General features: G+C 39.0%; 2 protein-coding genes across 2 annotated transcripts; one reads left to right on the forward strand and one right to left on the reverse strand.

Annotated features, from left to right (window-relative positions):
- Nucleotides 1-1458: 1458 nt before the first annotated feature.
- Nucleotides 1459-2341, reverse strand: LOC144518322 (protamine-like protein). Its single transcript, XM_078250913.1, has one exon. The coding sequence runs from the start codon at nt 2273-2275 to the stop codon at nt 1706-1708; it is 570 nt and encodes a 189-aa protein (XP_078107039.1). The 5' UTR covers nt 2276-2341; the 3' UTR covers nt 1459-1705.
- A 2378-nt stretch (nt 2342-4719) lies between these two features.
- Nucleotides 4720-11520, forward strand: tspan36 (tetraspanin 36). Its single transcript, XM_078250915.1, has 7 exons — nt 4720-4892; nt 8668-8859; nt 9119-9193; nt 9313-9408; nt 10054-10203; nt 10536-10619; nt 10956-11520. Exons 1-7 carry the CDS (start codon nt 4833-4835, stop codon nt 11034-11036), a joined length of 738 nt encoding a protein of 245 aa, XP_078107041.1. The 5' UTR covers nt 4720-4832; the 3' UTR covers nt 11037-11520.
- The last annotated feature ends 3505 nt before the right edge of the window (nt 11521-15025 follow it).

Consider the following 15025-nt stretch of genomic DNA (forward strand, 5'->3'; position numbering starts at 1 on the left):
ATTTTACCTACAGTAAAATATGACCATAATGAAACCTGACCTGAGGTGAACCTTTCTGGCCAACTGCGGCTGCCACTGCTGAATGATTACTAAACCCGGCCAGTAGGTGGCAACACGAAACCAAACAGCTGATGAACTCTTCAACTGTGTGATTCACAACATACCTTCACTTTACGGATTCAAGACTTCATTACTCCAACATATAGTATCATTAAGTCTCGTATGACTATAGATCATGCTTTTGGCAAGCTTGTTCTCACTTTCTTTTATAGATGAAATACCACCTGCCTGTTCACCTGGAGCTTATTCTCATCCCAAACTCACTCAAAGTAAACACTATTTCATATGTCGCCTAACTTCTATCATAACCTTGGATAAGGTGATTATACTCGTCCGCCGGGCAGAATGATCGCTTCACCCGCACTGAAACCCTGGCATGTGGTTTTTCTGCTGGAGATAAGAGGACAGCGAAGGACGGCTCGTCACGCCCGTCAAGCCTCACTGTGATGATTAGCTGCCTTTGGCAAGCTGCTGGCGAGTGTCAACCATAGACTGTATAAAAACTATACAGTGTGTCACCAGCTGCTGTGTTATGACCAGCCTGGTCATGAGTACACAATTCAAACTGGTACAAACAAAAACATTACAAATTGTAGTACAGTAGTACAAACTTTCTCTTTCTCAGCAGCTGTCTGTTGGCGACAAAAGTCGTATGCTACTGTAACGCAGAGTCAGATAGCGTTTCTCTTTCATGTAGCCTAAGTGTAACGCAGAAACACGTTTTATTCCAGATCACTTGTGACCACAATAGCTGTTTGTGTCCGCCACACAACAAATAATTTTAGTGTTCAAATGTGTGTGGATACACAGTGCTGGACGCCATGGTCCCCGTGCGTAACGGTGCGTAAAAGCACCACTTCAAAACGTCCCGCGCGTTCTTCTGCGTCACTGTAAATCAGGCAAATCAACGCTGTGTCCTAAATCACCCCCCTTTTCACTCAGCCACTGCTGCCTATATGATGGACGGGCTGAATGGACACTCAATAGTGAGCAGTAAATGCAGATTTTGGAATACTAATCATCATCATTCTGCGTTCTTACTGGCAGCTGTAGAGACGCACAATGGTAATTTCCCACATTGCACTGTGGGATTGTTAATAACAGAAAGTAGTGTAGTTACATGCAATGGACACTTAACCACAGAATACTTATATTTCTGAAATACTGAAGTTAGTGGTGCTGAATAACAATATAATATTAATAAGTTTTAGAATTCACTTTAGAAGAATTCACTTGTAAAGGCTCAGTTAGGTTTTATTTTTCTTCGTTTTATATTGTCTACAGCAGACATTCTTACCCAGATATTTCTTTTATAAAAAAAAAATATATAAAATGTTATAAGCTATATCCAGTTTGTCAATTTTTTTCATAACTAAGACAAAATCACATGACGCACTATACATTAAAATAGGTTTATTCTTTTTTTAAATTGCTAAATCCAATTCTTTACAAACCATGGCATATGGTGTCAGAGAAAGATGTGTCACAACAGCAGGTTCAGTGTTTTCCATTATAGAAAAACTGTAAAATAGGTAAAGCAAGCTCAAGTTCTCGGAATGAAGGAAGAATTTTGGCCCACACGTTAGACGAGTCAAGCGTCGCCAGAAAGGCGTTTAGTCTCATTCAGTGTTCATTAAGAGAGTTTTCACTTCTTGGCAGCAGCCCTGGTCCTGGTAGACTTGGCCACCCTGTTTTTGATCTTACTAGGACTCTTTGGCTTCTTGGGTTTCTTGGACGCAGCGGGCCTCTTTGCTTTCTTCGGACTCTTTGCTTTACTCTTTCTTTTCTTAGGTGACTTCTTGGCTGCTGGACTGGCACCTCCGGCTGCTTTCTTGGGGCTGGCCTTCTTGACCTTTTTCGCCTTTGGCTTTTTCTTCTTCACCACCTTCTTCTTCCGAGGTGTGGGGGGCTTCTTGTTCAGCTTGAAGGAACCGGAGGCCCCGGTGCCCTTGGTTCGGAGCAGGGATTTGCTGGCCACCAAGCGTCTGATGGCCATGAGGATTCTGGCTTTGTTTTTCACCACATCGTATCCTCTGGCCTTCAACGCCTTCTTCAGGGCTGCCAGGGACACGCCGCCGCGCTCTGTGGACGCGGATGCAGCCTTCAGTATCAGCTCTGACACTGTAGGACCCGTCTTCTTCCTCTGAGTTTTGGCTCTCTTCTTGGGAGATTTGGCCTGAGCCGCCGAGGGCAAAGCACTCACAGCAGAAGACATCGTATTAATGATAATGCCAGGATCAAGAGATTGAGAAGGCTTGTTATCTCTGCTTGCCCTCTTGACAGCTTCACGCTTTATAAAGCCCCGATGAGAACCGTGTAGAGTGAGCCTCGCCACCACAGTGTGCCTCTTCTCTGTCAATCAAACTTGATCAAGTTTGTGTTTTCTCCAGCTGGTTTATTCTGTAAAACCCCTGCGTAAAATATTGAATATCCATATAAAAAGCAAATCATATGAATAGGCGTAATCTTAACTGTCTATAACAGTATTTTTATTTAATAAAATATATTAAAGTTTGTTGTGTATTCGAGGCTGACAGTTGTGAAGCGTAATTTGAGGCCTGCATTTTGAACATTTTAATAAGGTTAAACCCTCTAAACAAACAAGTACAGACTTCTATAATTAAATAAGCTTAAATAGTAATGTGTCTGATATACTGGCTCCAAAACCTGGTTTTATTTCAGCCGTTTTTGCCAATTGAATTCATTTAAAGCTGACCAAAGAAACACAGTTCCCTTGCAGACCCACCACCACCATCGTGTGCTCAGCATAGATATAAACTCCTGAAATGCAGAGGCAGGACAGTTGTAATGAAAATGCGAGGTGGAAAAAAAGTTAAATAGCTTAATAGAAAATTACGTTTTATGTCATCATATGTTATATAGGCTAGTGGAAATATTACTGTGGGCTACTGTAGGTCTCCCCTGTGGAGGGAGATGGGCCTCAGCCAGAATAAGAGTTATCAGTGGAGCGGCAAGAAAAACGAATTTAAGATTAATTTCCCGGGTCTTTTTGAACTTTTCCCTCTCTTTATGAAATAACCAGTGATGGATGCATTTGTATTAGTATGCATGCATATATTTCAAACCAGTTTTATCGTATTACAGTGCCAGTCTATGTTTGACAACTACTTTAAACATTTTATAGGACATGATGCCATAAAGAAAACGTAATTATTCCATTATGCGTTGTTAACAGCAATATCCTCTGCATATATAATTCAAGTGCAAAGGAATTAATGAAGCAATGGCAACATAGTGTAGCTATATTTCACCTGACTGCATTTTTTTCAGTCTGTTCTTTTGGTAAATGAACAGCACAACATACTCCAGTATAGTGGGATAGTGTTAAGGATTATTTGAAATATGAAGTTCAGTCAGATTTCAAACACAAAATAGGATTTACTCCATAATATTTATTTATTTTTTGTGCACAATCAGTAATCTAATCTTGACCAAATTACAGGTATTTTCACATAGATTATAAAATTCAATAGTTTGACTTATTAATGAAAAATCCTTTTTGTGATTATTATTATTATTAGAAATGCTGTTTTTTCTGATGTGTTTGCATAAACATTATTGATTTTGATTGAACAAATCAGTAGATAACATTAATGACTCCAATTCATTTGTTGTGTTAGTCCTTAAATTCAGGCAGATTGTGCCTTTAAAGCACTTTGAATTGCATTTGACATTGAGCTGGAAAAGCAAACTTGATCTCAAAAGGAGGGGGGAGGGAGGGAGAAGGTTGACAAATGTAGTCCTGCCTTCTGTAGTGCACTAATAGCGCCTCCTCCTGTTTTACACACACACACACACACACACACACACACACACACACACACACACACACACACACACACACACACACACACACACACACACACACACACATAACAGTACAACAGAGTGAGTAAAATTAGCTTGAAGAAAAAAATGCAGTTATGCTTTCAAATCAGTGTTAAGTCAGCCCACTGAACGTCATAGATGTGTCATTTCTCTGTAGACGAGGAGTGTAGATATACTGGGCTGGAGTGGAGAACAGAGAATGAAGCAAACATATCAGATAAAGTTGTAATAATCTAATTTGGGAACGCCCTTTTACCTTCTTTATCACTACTCTGTATACAGCTTGGATCAGATTTTGTTGTGACTGCCATGTTATCCCCATTATTAAACCAAAACTTTACTTGGGCAAAGAGTTACTGAAACTGTTGTGGGTTTTTCTGTTTCTACCAGCACTTTAAATGAACAAGTAAGGGATATTGTACATATTTCACTTACAAGTGACTCCTTTTAGATTATTCGCTGTTGTGGTTTGAAAAGTATAAAGTAAAGAGTAGCTGTTACCTTATATTGTGCTTGCTCAAACTTCCATAATAACTAGTAACTTGAGTCAAATGTGTCAGTGGATTAAATCACAAGCAGTGCCACTGTGATACAACTAAAAAGCATTCACTTCAGCAGATACAGTGGAAGGCCCCCAACCCCCCTATGGAAGTAGTGTTAATAACCATTGTGTAGTAGCAGTAATTTTCCACTGTGATTTATTCCCACAGTGTTTTTTTGTATTCATTTTATGAGATCGTTGCTCTGAACTACTGGGGGGGGGGGGTGGGGGGGGGGCGGGGCTTTGCTCTCATGTGATCTCACAGTCACTGCCGAGAAAACTTGTGACCAAAACAGCAGGAGTACTAGCTCTGCGATACAACAAAACTGTACCGCAGCGACTCCACAGTCCTCCTTCAGTCCTTTCATCACCGCTAGACAAGATGGACTGCGGTATATTCACCTCCAAGACCGTCCTCCTCTTCCTCAGTTTGATATTTTGGGTAAGGCGCGGTGTTGTTTCTCCACCTGCAGAGATTTGAATTCTTACTGGCGGCTTTCTAGGAAGGATAAATTAAACGTTTTTGGTGTGGCTTTGCAACAGTACAGATTTGCCTTTTTCTGTCAATCATTGCTACTACCTATTATTATTATTATTATTATTATTATTATTATTATTATTATTATTATTATTATTATTGTGTAGCCAGTTAGTCATGTGCGCTTTAAGGTTTACATCCTGGAAATCTGAGTTTTGACCAGTTTTGGACAGCACAGTCCCTATCGCTATACTGTACTTCCTCATTTTTACTGTATCCTAATATAAGTCACATCATTTTTTTTAAGTCAAATGATTCCTTTAAGGCTATGAGTAACATTTCCCAATAATGTGAATTTAAGTCCAGCTGAGGTCAGTGGGATCACTGACTCAGCGACATTGTCAGCTAGTCAGCTTGAACTCTGACTCCTTTGTTTGTTTGACCAGTGTTCATTGCCTGGCTTTGTATCTTTTTGGCTCATATTAGCTACTTCATCATGTCTCTCCCCAGTTGTCAACTCTCCTCTGTCTCCTTCAGCGGTAATAGGTTTTGAAGGGACCCAGTAAACATTTGTGCATCTCTGTGTAATTTGATTACTGTGAGAGAAAACTGGTCTGTGTGCCTGTGTATTTACAAGGGGAAACATAAGCATGGTTTATCTCTTCAGTTCAAGTATCCACATCCACTTTTCACTTCCGTATTCTCTTTTCTTTCCAGTCTAATGCTTTTTATTTCTCTGTGTGTAGAGACACATGCATTCCTCCATCCTTCACTATATTTCAAAATCAGTCTTTTCTTGTTTTCTCACCAGCTAGGCTTTACCCCCAACACATTCCTACCACAGGCAAAGTGCTGCCACATGCAGGGTTAAAGCAGGGAAAATTGAATGAGAGCTCACCTCTCATTTGTAAAACACATATCTCAAAGCATCACACACATCTGGATTTGTCCTGTTTTCTCAAATAGCTGCAGCTCAGTTAGATAGTCTCATCAAAGCTGCTAAACTAAACAAGCCAAGTCAATGTATTAGAATCTAATAGTGAGCATCCATCTTCTGATTCATCAGACCAAGACTCTCAAATAGCTGTGTGAGTTAGATTAGCTTTTTCATCAGCTTCACCATCATTGCTGAATTTCATCAAGCCACTCAAGCCTCTCAGTGCTGGTTTACACTGTGAGAAAGCACACATTTTACAGGTCTGTCATATTATGCAGCTAAACATTGTACCAAACCAAAAAGTCTTCTAAAGACCCCAAAGTTTCAAAAGATGGTTGATATTTATAGCAAACCTGCAGAAAATGTGTTTAAAATTTCTACTAAACAATTAGAATATTCCCATTTTGTGTAATGGTCCTGTCCTGCGATAAAATCGGATTGCGTAATTAAAAAAAGTATTTTTTTCTAATAAAAGTGGGTGCTAAATACATCTGATCAAGAGACATCGCCTTAGCGGTTTTTCACATTCCAGAGAGGCGGCACCGTGCATGGGTGCTATACATTGTGTAAGCCTCTTTGTGCTGCTTGTTAGGCACAAGATCAGAGTTTCTGGAAAGATTAGGGGTAAGCGGAGGAGGGGAAGGGTGGGCTGGGTGTAGAGTAACTACCCCACAGGGATCCCGTGACTGTGGTGTGATTAACAGAAGTGAGTCATGAGGCTGAAGTAGAGGATGAATTGATTGTTAGGCCGCACAAAACACACATGCTCACATACTAAAAAAGACAAACCCACAGTCTATACTTTGCGTTAAGTATGGGGGAGGTGAAACTGAAAAAGATACTAATCTACAGACACATGAAGGGGGATTTCTGACTTTAAGTAATAAAGGGTAGTGGCATCATCTTTTTGCCACACATTTTCCAGCTATTATTCAAAGGGAAATTTAACTGTCAACCTATTCTCGTATTCTGGCTGCATATAAAAGCAGGATTTACTCAAACCGTTATATTTTAGTCTAATCTCATTTGCAGTTTAAATTCTGAAGTGTTATTTATGTAGCTTTACGTAATCGGTTCCATTGTTCTTTTTCCTACCCTATTACTGGGCTTCTTTTATCACAGACTGGAGTTTAAATCAAGTCTGCTACAGTGAGTTTCAAAGGGCAAAGGAAGTCAAGAGTGCTGATTATGAGATCATTACTTTAGTGCCATTGTTTTCTTAACAGTTGTCTCTGTTCTTGAAGTTTCTGTAGTTGTCTGTAAAGTGTATGCGCAAAAAAGGCCCATATATATGCAGTCTTATGATCGATAAGCTCACTGCTGAAGCATGATTTGTAGAAAAGTGTTGATGATGGTGTGACTTAATGCCTAATACACATCTGACAGACCATCAGTGACATTCACAGTCTGTGTTCATCACATGAGATCACAGCAGATAATGATGGGAGAACAAATATCTTTGTGCTTTATCGCAGTGCATCAACAAGCAGCTGATCAAGGTTATTTTGTTTACTTTTTTTTAATCAATCAATCAATCAATCAATCAAAATGTATTTATATAGCACTTTACATCAAACAGCAGGTATCCAAAGTGCTTTACATCAGGAATCAAGTATAAAACAACATATTATACAATAAAAAGATTGAAACATATAACACAGTAAAATCAGAAAAGGTTACAAAGAAACAGGAGAGTGAAATTGTCACACCACTACTACGTAATGAAAGCCAGTCTAAACAAATAGGTTTTGAGTTTGGACCTAAAAAGAGCTACATCCGTAATAGTGCGAATATCAGGGGGTAACTTGTATTGTACTGATTCAGACCAATGTAAAGAGCATTACAGTAATCCAAACTTGAACTAATAAAGGCATGAATAGCCTTTTCTAGATCGTGCCTGTTCAGGAAAGGCTTAACTTTAGCCAGGAGACGAAGCTGGAAAAAGCTCATTCTAACAACATTACTGATCTGCTTGTCAAATTTCATGCTGCAATCAAAAGTAAACCCCAATTTTTTGACAGCTGACCTAGTGTATGATGCCAGAGCTCCCAAACTCAAAGCTGGACCATTTTGCGTGCCTGAAGTACTGAAAATAATACACTCAGTTTGATCTTCGTTCAAATTAAGAACGTTTTGTGAAAGCCACAACTTAATATCATTAATACAACTAAGCAGGGAGTTGCTTTCATAGGCAAATACATTTGCAAATCATCTGCATAACAATGAAATGACAGGTTGTGCTTGCCTATAATAGCTCTGAAAGGTAACATATATAAAGAAAACAGAATGGGGCCAAGAATGGAACCCTGGGGTACCCCACAAGAGAGAGGAGCAGCTGACGAGGAGAGGTCACCAATCATGACAGAAAAGCTCCTATTTGCCAAATAGGACCATTTAAGTGCCGAGCCTCGGATGCCTACACAATAATCAAGGCGAGAGAGGAGGACTGCACTCCTCTCCTCCTACTTTTTTTTTTAACTATGTCACGTCAGCAGAACAAGACCAAACTGACTGACTCAATGAGTGGATGAGCTTTGTGGATTGGCTTTTTAATTTACACTACAGAATATGAACATGACACTTTCAACTACAGCACAGAGAGAAAAACATCTAAATATTCTGAGGTTTGATTATCCCAGAATAACAACTATGTCTAATATACCGAAAAAAGGGAAAACTAAAGTCTTTTAATAATAATCAAAACTGTGTTCAATGTTTATTCTCACCATAACCATATTGCTAACTTGTTAACTGTGAAGTAACACCTTGATGTGTAACATATGATGTGTTCTCCTCTTGCAGGCTGCAGGAGCAGCGTTGGCCTACGTCGGTGCCTATGTGATCAAGAGCTATGACAACTTTGACAGTTTCATTCAGGACAAGTACACTTTGGTCCCAGCAGCTATCATCATTGCCGTCAGCGTGGTGATGTTCATTTTTGGTCTGGTGGGATGCTGCGCCACAATCCGGGAGTCCAAAATCGGCCTTAGCTTTGTAAGTGTGTGTGTGTGCGCACGTGTGTGCATGCACATGCGTGTGTGTGTGTGTGTGTGTGTGTGTGTGTGTGTGTGTGTGTGTGTGTGTGTGTGTGTGTGTGTGGCCTGAAGGTGAAAATGCATCTGCAAACAATTACTGTTTCAAGTTACAATGTTAGTCATCATTTTTCATGTTTCATTTTTGTTTCCCCTCAGCTTTTGTTTATCCTTTTATTCTATTTTACTCATTCAATATCTCAAATTTTCTTCCCCCCCAGTTCTTTCTGATCATCATGGGGATGTTTGCAGCTGAAGTGGCTGCTCTGGTATTAAGCTTCATCTACCAAGGCAAGGTGGGTCACAGATAAACGTTCTCTTGCATGCAATGTTTGCTGCTGACAGTAATTTGTGTGCCCATTAGTAAAGTACACAGCTGCCAACAATGTATTTTTTTTGTCCTATGTCTGTTCAGATAAACGCAGACCTGGAGCGCTCTATGAATGAAGTCTTCATAAAGTATGATGGACAGGACCCAGAGACCAAAGCTGTTGACTATCTTCAGACTCAGGTTGGTGTTATATTCTACTCTATTTAAATAGCTTGTTTTCTCAGATGTACTTTCACTCTCTTCAACCTCTTCTGCTTTGCTTGCATTCTCTCTTGCATGTTTGCTTTCATTTCCTTCTCTTGTACTTTCAATTCACTCCTCAGTCTTTCTTTCTCTTTTTTACCTTTTAAGAAAAGGAAAGAAAGAGGGAAAAACAAAAAAGGTTTGTTGGTGATTTATTTTGTATTTTTCCTGTGGATAACTGTATATAAATGTCACAGTATATGGTCAAAAATATCATGCTATGTTGCTCATGCTAGCCTGCCCTAATGTTGAGGTATTTACTAAACAGACAAATAAAAATAACGTCTACTGCGCTCTCCACCTACATGCTCCTAATACACCATATTCACACCTCTGAGTCTATCAAAAGACATTCTGGGAAATGCAGTAATAGTAGAATATAAAGCAGGTTGATTGAAAGTGTAAAGAAACAAGACTGCCTCACATCACACAACCTCAAATAAGTTGTGTACTGTAACTCGCTCAACAAGGTTGATGATATAGTGTCACCCTTTCCTTTTCTCCTTTTCACTGTCATATATATTTTGTTTTGAGTTCTATATTAACTCTTACTACTCCTGTTCTCTCTTTGTCTCCTTGCAGTTGCAGTGCTGTGGTGTGATGAATTACACCAGCTGGTCCAACACTACCTGGTTTAGAAGCCACAACAACACAGTGCCTCTGTCCTGCTGTAAAAACAGTACCACACAGTGCACTGGCAGACTGGACCAACCAGATCTGCTTAACATACAGGTAAATCATACAGAAGCCCACTTTCCTATTTTGGATTTTAAATAACATGTTGGGTGTACATGTGGTTAGATTGGGATTGTAAACTGTTTATTTGGTTTTGTTTCATAAATGTTTTTAACTGCTTCTCCAACTGTGACTTTGGGAATACTTTGAAACTGGAACTATCTTACATTGTATGATTTTTAATGATTTTATGACTCAAAATATAAAATTTGCAAAATCAAATGATCTCCCACCTCTGTGGCAATAAACCAATAGCTACATTTCAGACAGACATTTGTCACTGTACATGTACAGTATATGCACTCACTGTACTTCTGCATGTATTTCAGGGTTGTGAGGCGAAGCTGGATCGCCTCCTACAGGATGTGTTGGGTTACGCCATGCTGGTCATTCTGGCCTTCGCCGTCATCAAGGTAAAGTCGGTCACATACACGTTCACATATAGTTTAGCAGCTGTGTAGAGTGTTACTGTAAATCCCACTCTATGAGAGTGGGACTGCGCAGTGAGTGACGCATCAATTGCTGGTGTATTTTGGAGGAATACCGGGCTACATAATATACTCCTCCGTGCCATGTACCTCCCAAGTGGATGGAGTGCCTTACCTAGCACTAATTGTGTGATATGTTGAATAATCTATTCAAATATAGAAACTAAAGTAGTTGAGTTGGTCCCATGACTAAACACGGGAAGCTGCAGAGAAACAATTTTAGGAGCTTGTGTCTGATTACCTTTATCTCTCCTGTTGCAGTTCTTTGGGATGCTGAGTGTATGTGTGATCACCTGTAAAAGTGGCAGCCAGAGGAGCGGCTACCAGCCTCTGTATGCCTGAACCACTTCCTGCAACCACCTACCACCTCCTCATTTTGCTTGTCTAGGTTAGCTGACCACTCACTCAGCAGTGTACAAGTTCTATTTAGATAATGGCATATAAAGTATACACAAGTGTCAGACCTTGTCCCAATCTAGAGTGGATATTACCAGAGCATTCCTCCACATATGAAATCAGCACAAATGTTCCTCTGACTTGTTAAATACTTTTGCTGAATGTGGTTTTCAGTTTTGAGTTATTGTTTAAATTTCCCTCTTTGGAGATTTTTGATATGTTCCATATGTTTGAGTAGACAAAGGTTTCTGTACTGTCTGACTTCAAACTATATTTTAAGCTTTAGTGATTGTGAACGAAAGGACAGCGGTTTAATGCCTTATTTAGGGTTGCAATATGTATAGCCAACTGAATGACTAAATACAGTATCTATATATATATATATATATATATATATATATATATATATATATATATATATATATATATATTTTTTTTAATATATATATATATATATATATATATATATATATATATATATATATATAAAGTGTTATGGTCAGTTAACTGTATTAAATTAAGCTACAGTTCTACATAGATAGACTTTGGTTGTGTTTATTATGTGTTTCTAAATTAAAAAGGTGAACATTTCACAATCATTTTCAGTCCAGTTATATCACATTATTGTATTTTACTGTTTGTGTTTTTAACATTTTGTAATTTACCATATTAATAAATATTTATAGATAGGACATACTGACAGTTGCTCACATATTATGTGTTATTATGAAACTAGGAGGAAACAGTTGCAGAGTGTACATTCAGAGCACAACATTAAACATGTCCCACGTCACGTCTTACCTCCTGACTCTGCTGATAAAGAGGCCCTTAGTGCCGTACATACAGAAGATAGGAGTGTTCATCTTACATAAGCCTTGTCAGTGTTCATAAAGATAACTGAGAATTCAATTCAATTTTATTTATGGTATCAAATCCTAACTTGTGTCTCAGGACACTTTCCACATAGAGTAGGTCAAGACAACAGTATAATTTACAAAGACCCAACAATTCCCCCCCAAGAGCAACCATTCAGTGTCACAGTGGCGAGGAAAAACTTCCTTTTAACTGGCAGAAACCTCGGACAGACCCTGACTCTTGGTGGGCGGCCATCTGCCCTGTCGGTTGGGAATGTAAACTCATGTCCAGGTTCATTATAGTCATCAATCATCACAATCATCACAGAGCACAGATTAAAGAATAAGTCACCTGTTGATTTTAACTAACCTAATTCATTAGTTTAATTAAAATGTAAAGTATCTCTTGACCTTTTTTTTGATTAATGATACAGTCAAACCAGTTATGTATCAAGCTAATTGTCTCCCCTTCTGCCAGTCCCAACCTCTGTAATGAAAAAATAGCCATTAGCATCAACTGCAACACTTTTGTGAGTGTAGTTGCAGTAACAAAGAAAGTCCTGCAGGGGGTGTAAAAGAACCTGCTCTGAGTTAAAGGTCTAAACCAACAGTTGTGGCGGTGAAGGGACCCAAAAAAACAACTAATATTTACTCTCTGCAGAGGTAGTAAATTAGTTATAATACATGCATATTAAAGGACAAAAGTCAAATAATTGTCTGTTTTCAAACAATGGAATAAATATGATTTTTATTTTTTAGGTGTTTTAAAGTTTGAAGAGACACTAAACGATGATCTACTTCATATTGATAAAACTGTTATGACACTGGGTACTTGTTTCAATTAATTGCTCTACATGTTGATTAGTGTTTAGTGTGTGTGTGTGTGTGTGTGTGTGCGAGCGAGCACACGTGTGCGTTTGTGTGTGTGTATGCATGTGCGTGCGTGCATGTGTGTGTGTGTGCGTGCGTGTGTGTGTGTGTGTGCGTGCGTGTGTGTGTGTGTGTGTGCGTGTGCGCGCGCTGCTGTGTTACCGACCTGAACCCCCCTGATGTAAATGACCCTGCTGCCCTGTCTCTGTCTGTGTCCCTCTCATATATCTCGACTGCATATCTTATTCAGTGCATATCGTCGCTGCTCCGGACTGTGTTGACATTTAGACAGGCCGGTTCTTTTTAGAGAGAACTGTTGGCACACACACGGCTAGATAACCTTGTAAGCTCCCTTCTTCCTTAAGCTGCCTATTTCTCCTGTCTCTCTTTCTCTCTCATGTCTGTTTATCTATATCTGTTTCTCAGCTCACCTTTTCTCTCTTGTCATTCATCTTTTTTTACCGGTTTCTTTCGTCTTTCCTTTTTTTACATTCAAGGTGAATTTGCATCTCTATCTCCTAACAAGACCAGCCATATGTTTTCTGTTCTCTGCTCTTCTTCCCTCACTCTGTAGTATCTCAAGTGTTAACACTTGATATCAGGTGGTGCAGCGAGAAACATTATGCTCTTTCTCAGTAATGCTGTGTTCTTTGAATGATACAAATCTGTCTGAACAGAGCAGCTGTCTTTTGAAGACCAAGCATATTAACCAAGAATATTATTAGTTTCTGTTCTCAAACATTGGCAGCTTGCTCTATATGGGCCAGCGCGGTGAACTCTTACTTAGAGTCAAGTACTTTCTTCTGTTGAGGCATCCCATCACAGACATGACAATTGGCCCATGTGTGAAGTGAAGTCAGACAGACAGACAGTTCTTTTTGTTTTTGCTTCAGTTGTAGATCTGGGTGGGTATGGATGTTGGGATGTAGGATTGCGTTATGTTTTGATGTTTTTTCTTGGTTTAATATTTGAATGGAAAGCTATAAATAAGATTGTCAAAAAAAGATTATAAGGTAGTAAACCAAGCTTGTAAGAGAAAACTCATGCACCTTGTTGACCCCTTCTGGCTTTCTGATAAAAATGTTTTTAATCTTAAGCCAACTTTAAAATAATGTCATGGTTTATACTTTTAAACTACATATATATACTCAGTAAAAAAAGAAACGTCCTGTCACTTTCAACTGCTTTTATATTTTAAGCAAAATTAACATATGCAAATATTTGTATGAACATTAAAAGATTTAACAAAAAGACATAAACTGAACAATTTTCACAGAAATGTGACTAACAGAAATTGAATAATGTGTCCCTGAACAAAGGGGGGGGGGGTCAAAATCAAAAGTAGCCTTCATTATCTGGTGTGGCCACCAGCTGCATTAAGTACTGCAGTGCATCTCCTCCTCATGTACTGCACCAGACTGGCCAGTTCTTGCGGTTGTTTTTGCCATCCTGTACCTGTCCCGCAGGTGTGATATTCGGATGTACCGATCCTATGCAGGTGTTACACGTGGTCTGCCACTGTGAGGACGATCAGCTGTGCTTCCTGTCTCCCTGTAGCGCTGTCTTAGGCGTCTCACAGTAGGGACATTGCAATGTATTGCCCTGGCCACATCTGCTGTCCTCATGCCTCCTTGCACCATGCCTAAGGCACGTTCACTCAGATAAGCAGGGACCCTGGGCGTCTTTCTTTTGGTGTTTTTCAGAGTCTGTAGAAAGGCCTCTTTACTTTCCTAATTTTCTTATAACTGTGACCTTAATTGCCTACCGCCTGCAAGCTGTTATTGTCAGGTGCATGCTCATTAATTGTTTATGGTTCATTGAACAAGCATAGAAAACATAGTTTTTCAGTGTCCTGAAAAAAGGGGCGTTTCTTTTTTTGCTGAGTTTATATACAGTATATATATATATATATATATATATATATATATATATATATAGAGAGAGAGAGAGAGAGAGAGATAGTGCACATTTAAATATCACATTTGTAGTCTTTCAAAGAAATAATAAACTGGGATATAATGTTTATATGGTATTATAATATAATATGATATAATATTATATGATATAATAAGGTTTGAGTCATATTTTCTTCCCTGTGTTCAGACTTCCCTGTCTGTCACCTTAAAGGTAAACAACAAAGAACTAAAAGGTGTTGAATTCACTGGGGTAAGAGCTGCTTGTGAGTGTAATTTGCCATTGTAGCATTTGCTA

The sequence above is a fragment of the Sander vitreus genome, chromosome 5, assembly GCF_031162955.1.
Source record: "Sander vitreus isolate 19-12246 chromosome 5, sanVit1, whole genome shotgun sequence".
In the NCBI taxonomy this organism is placed as follows: domain Eukaryota; kingdom Metazoa; phylum Chordata; class Actinopteri; order Perciformes; family Percidae; genus Sander; species Sander vitreus.

Bases quoted from the DNA above. Each gene is read 5' to 3' on its own strand.
- LOC144518322 (XM_078250913.1), bottom strand. From the start codon at position 2,275: ATGTCTTCTGCTGTGAGTGCTTTGCCCTCGGCGGCTCAGGCCAAATCT.
- tspan36 (XM_078250915.1), top strand. From the start codon at position 4,833: ATGGACTGCGGTATATTCACCTCCAAGACCGTCCTCCTCTTCCTCAGT. The intron at 4,893-8,667 runs GTAAGGCGCGGT...CTCCTCTTGCAG, and splicing joins TCCTCAGTTTGATATTTTGG to GCTGCAGGAGCAGCGTTGGC. The intron at 10,204-10,535 runs GTAAATCATACA...CATGTATTTCAG, and splicing joins CAGATCTGCTTAACATACAG to GGTTGTGAGGCGAAGCTGGA.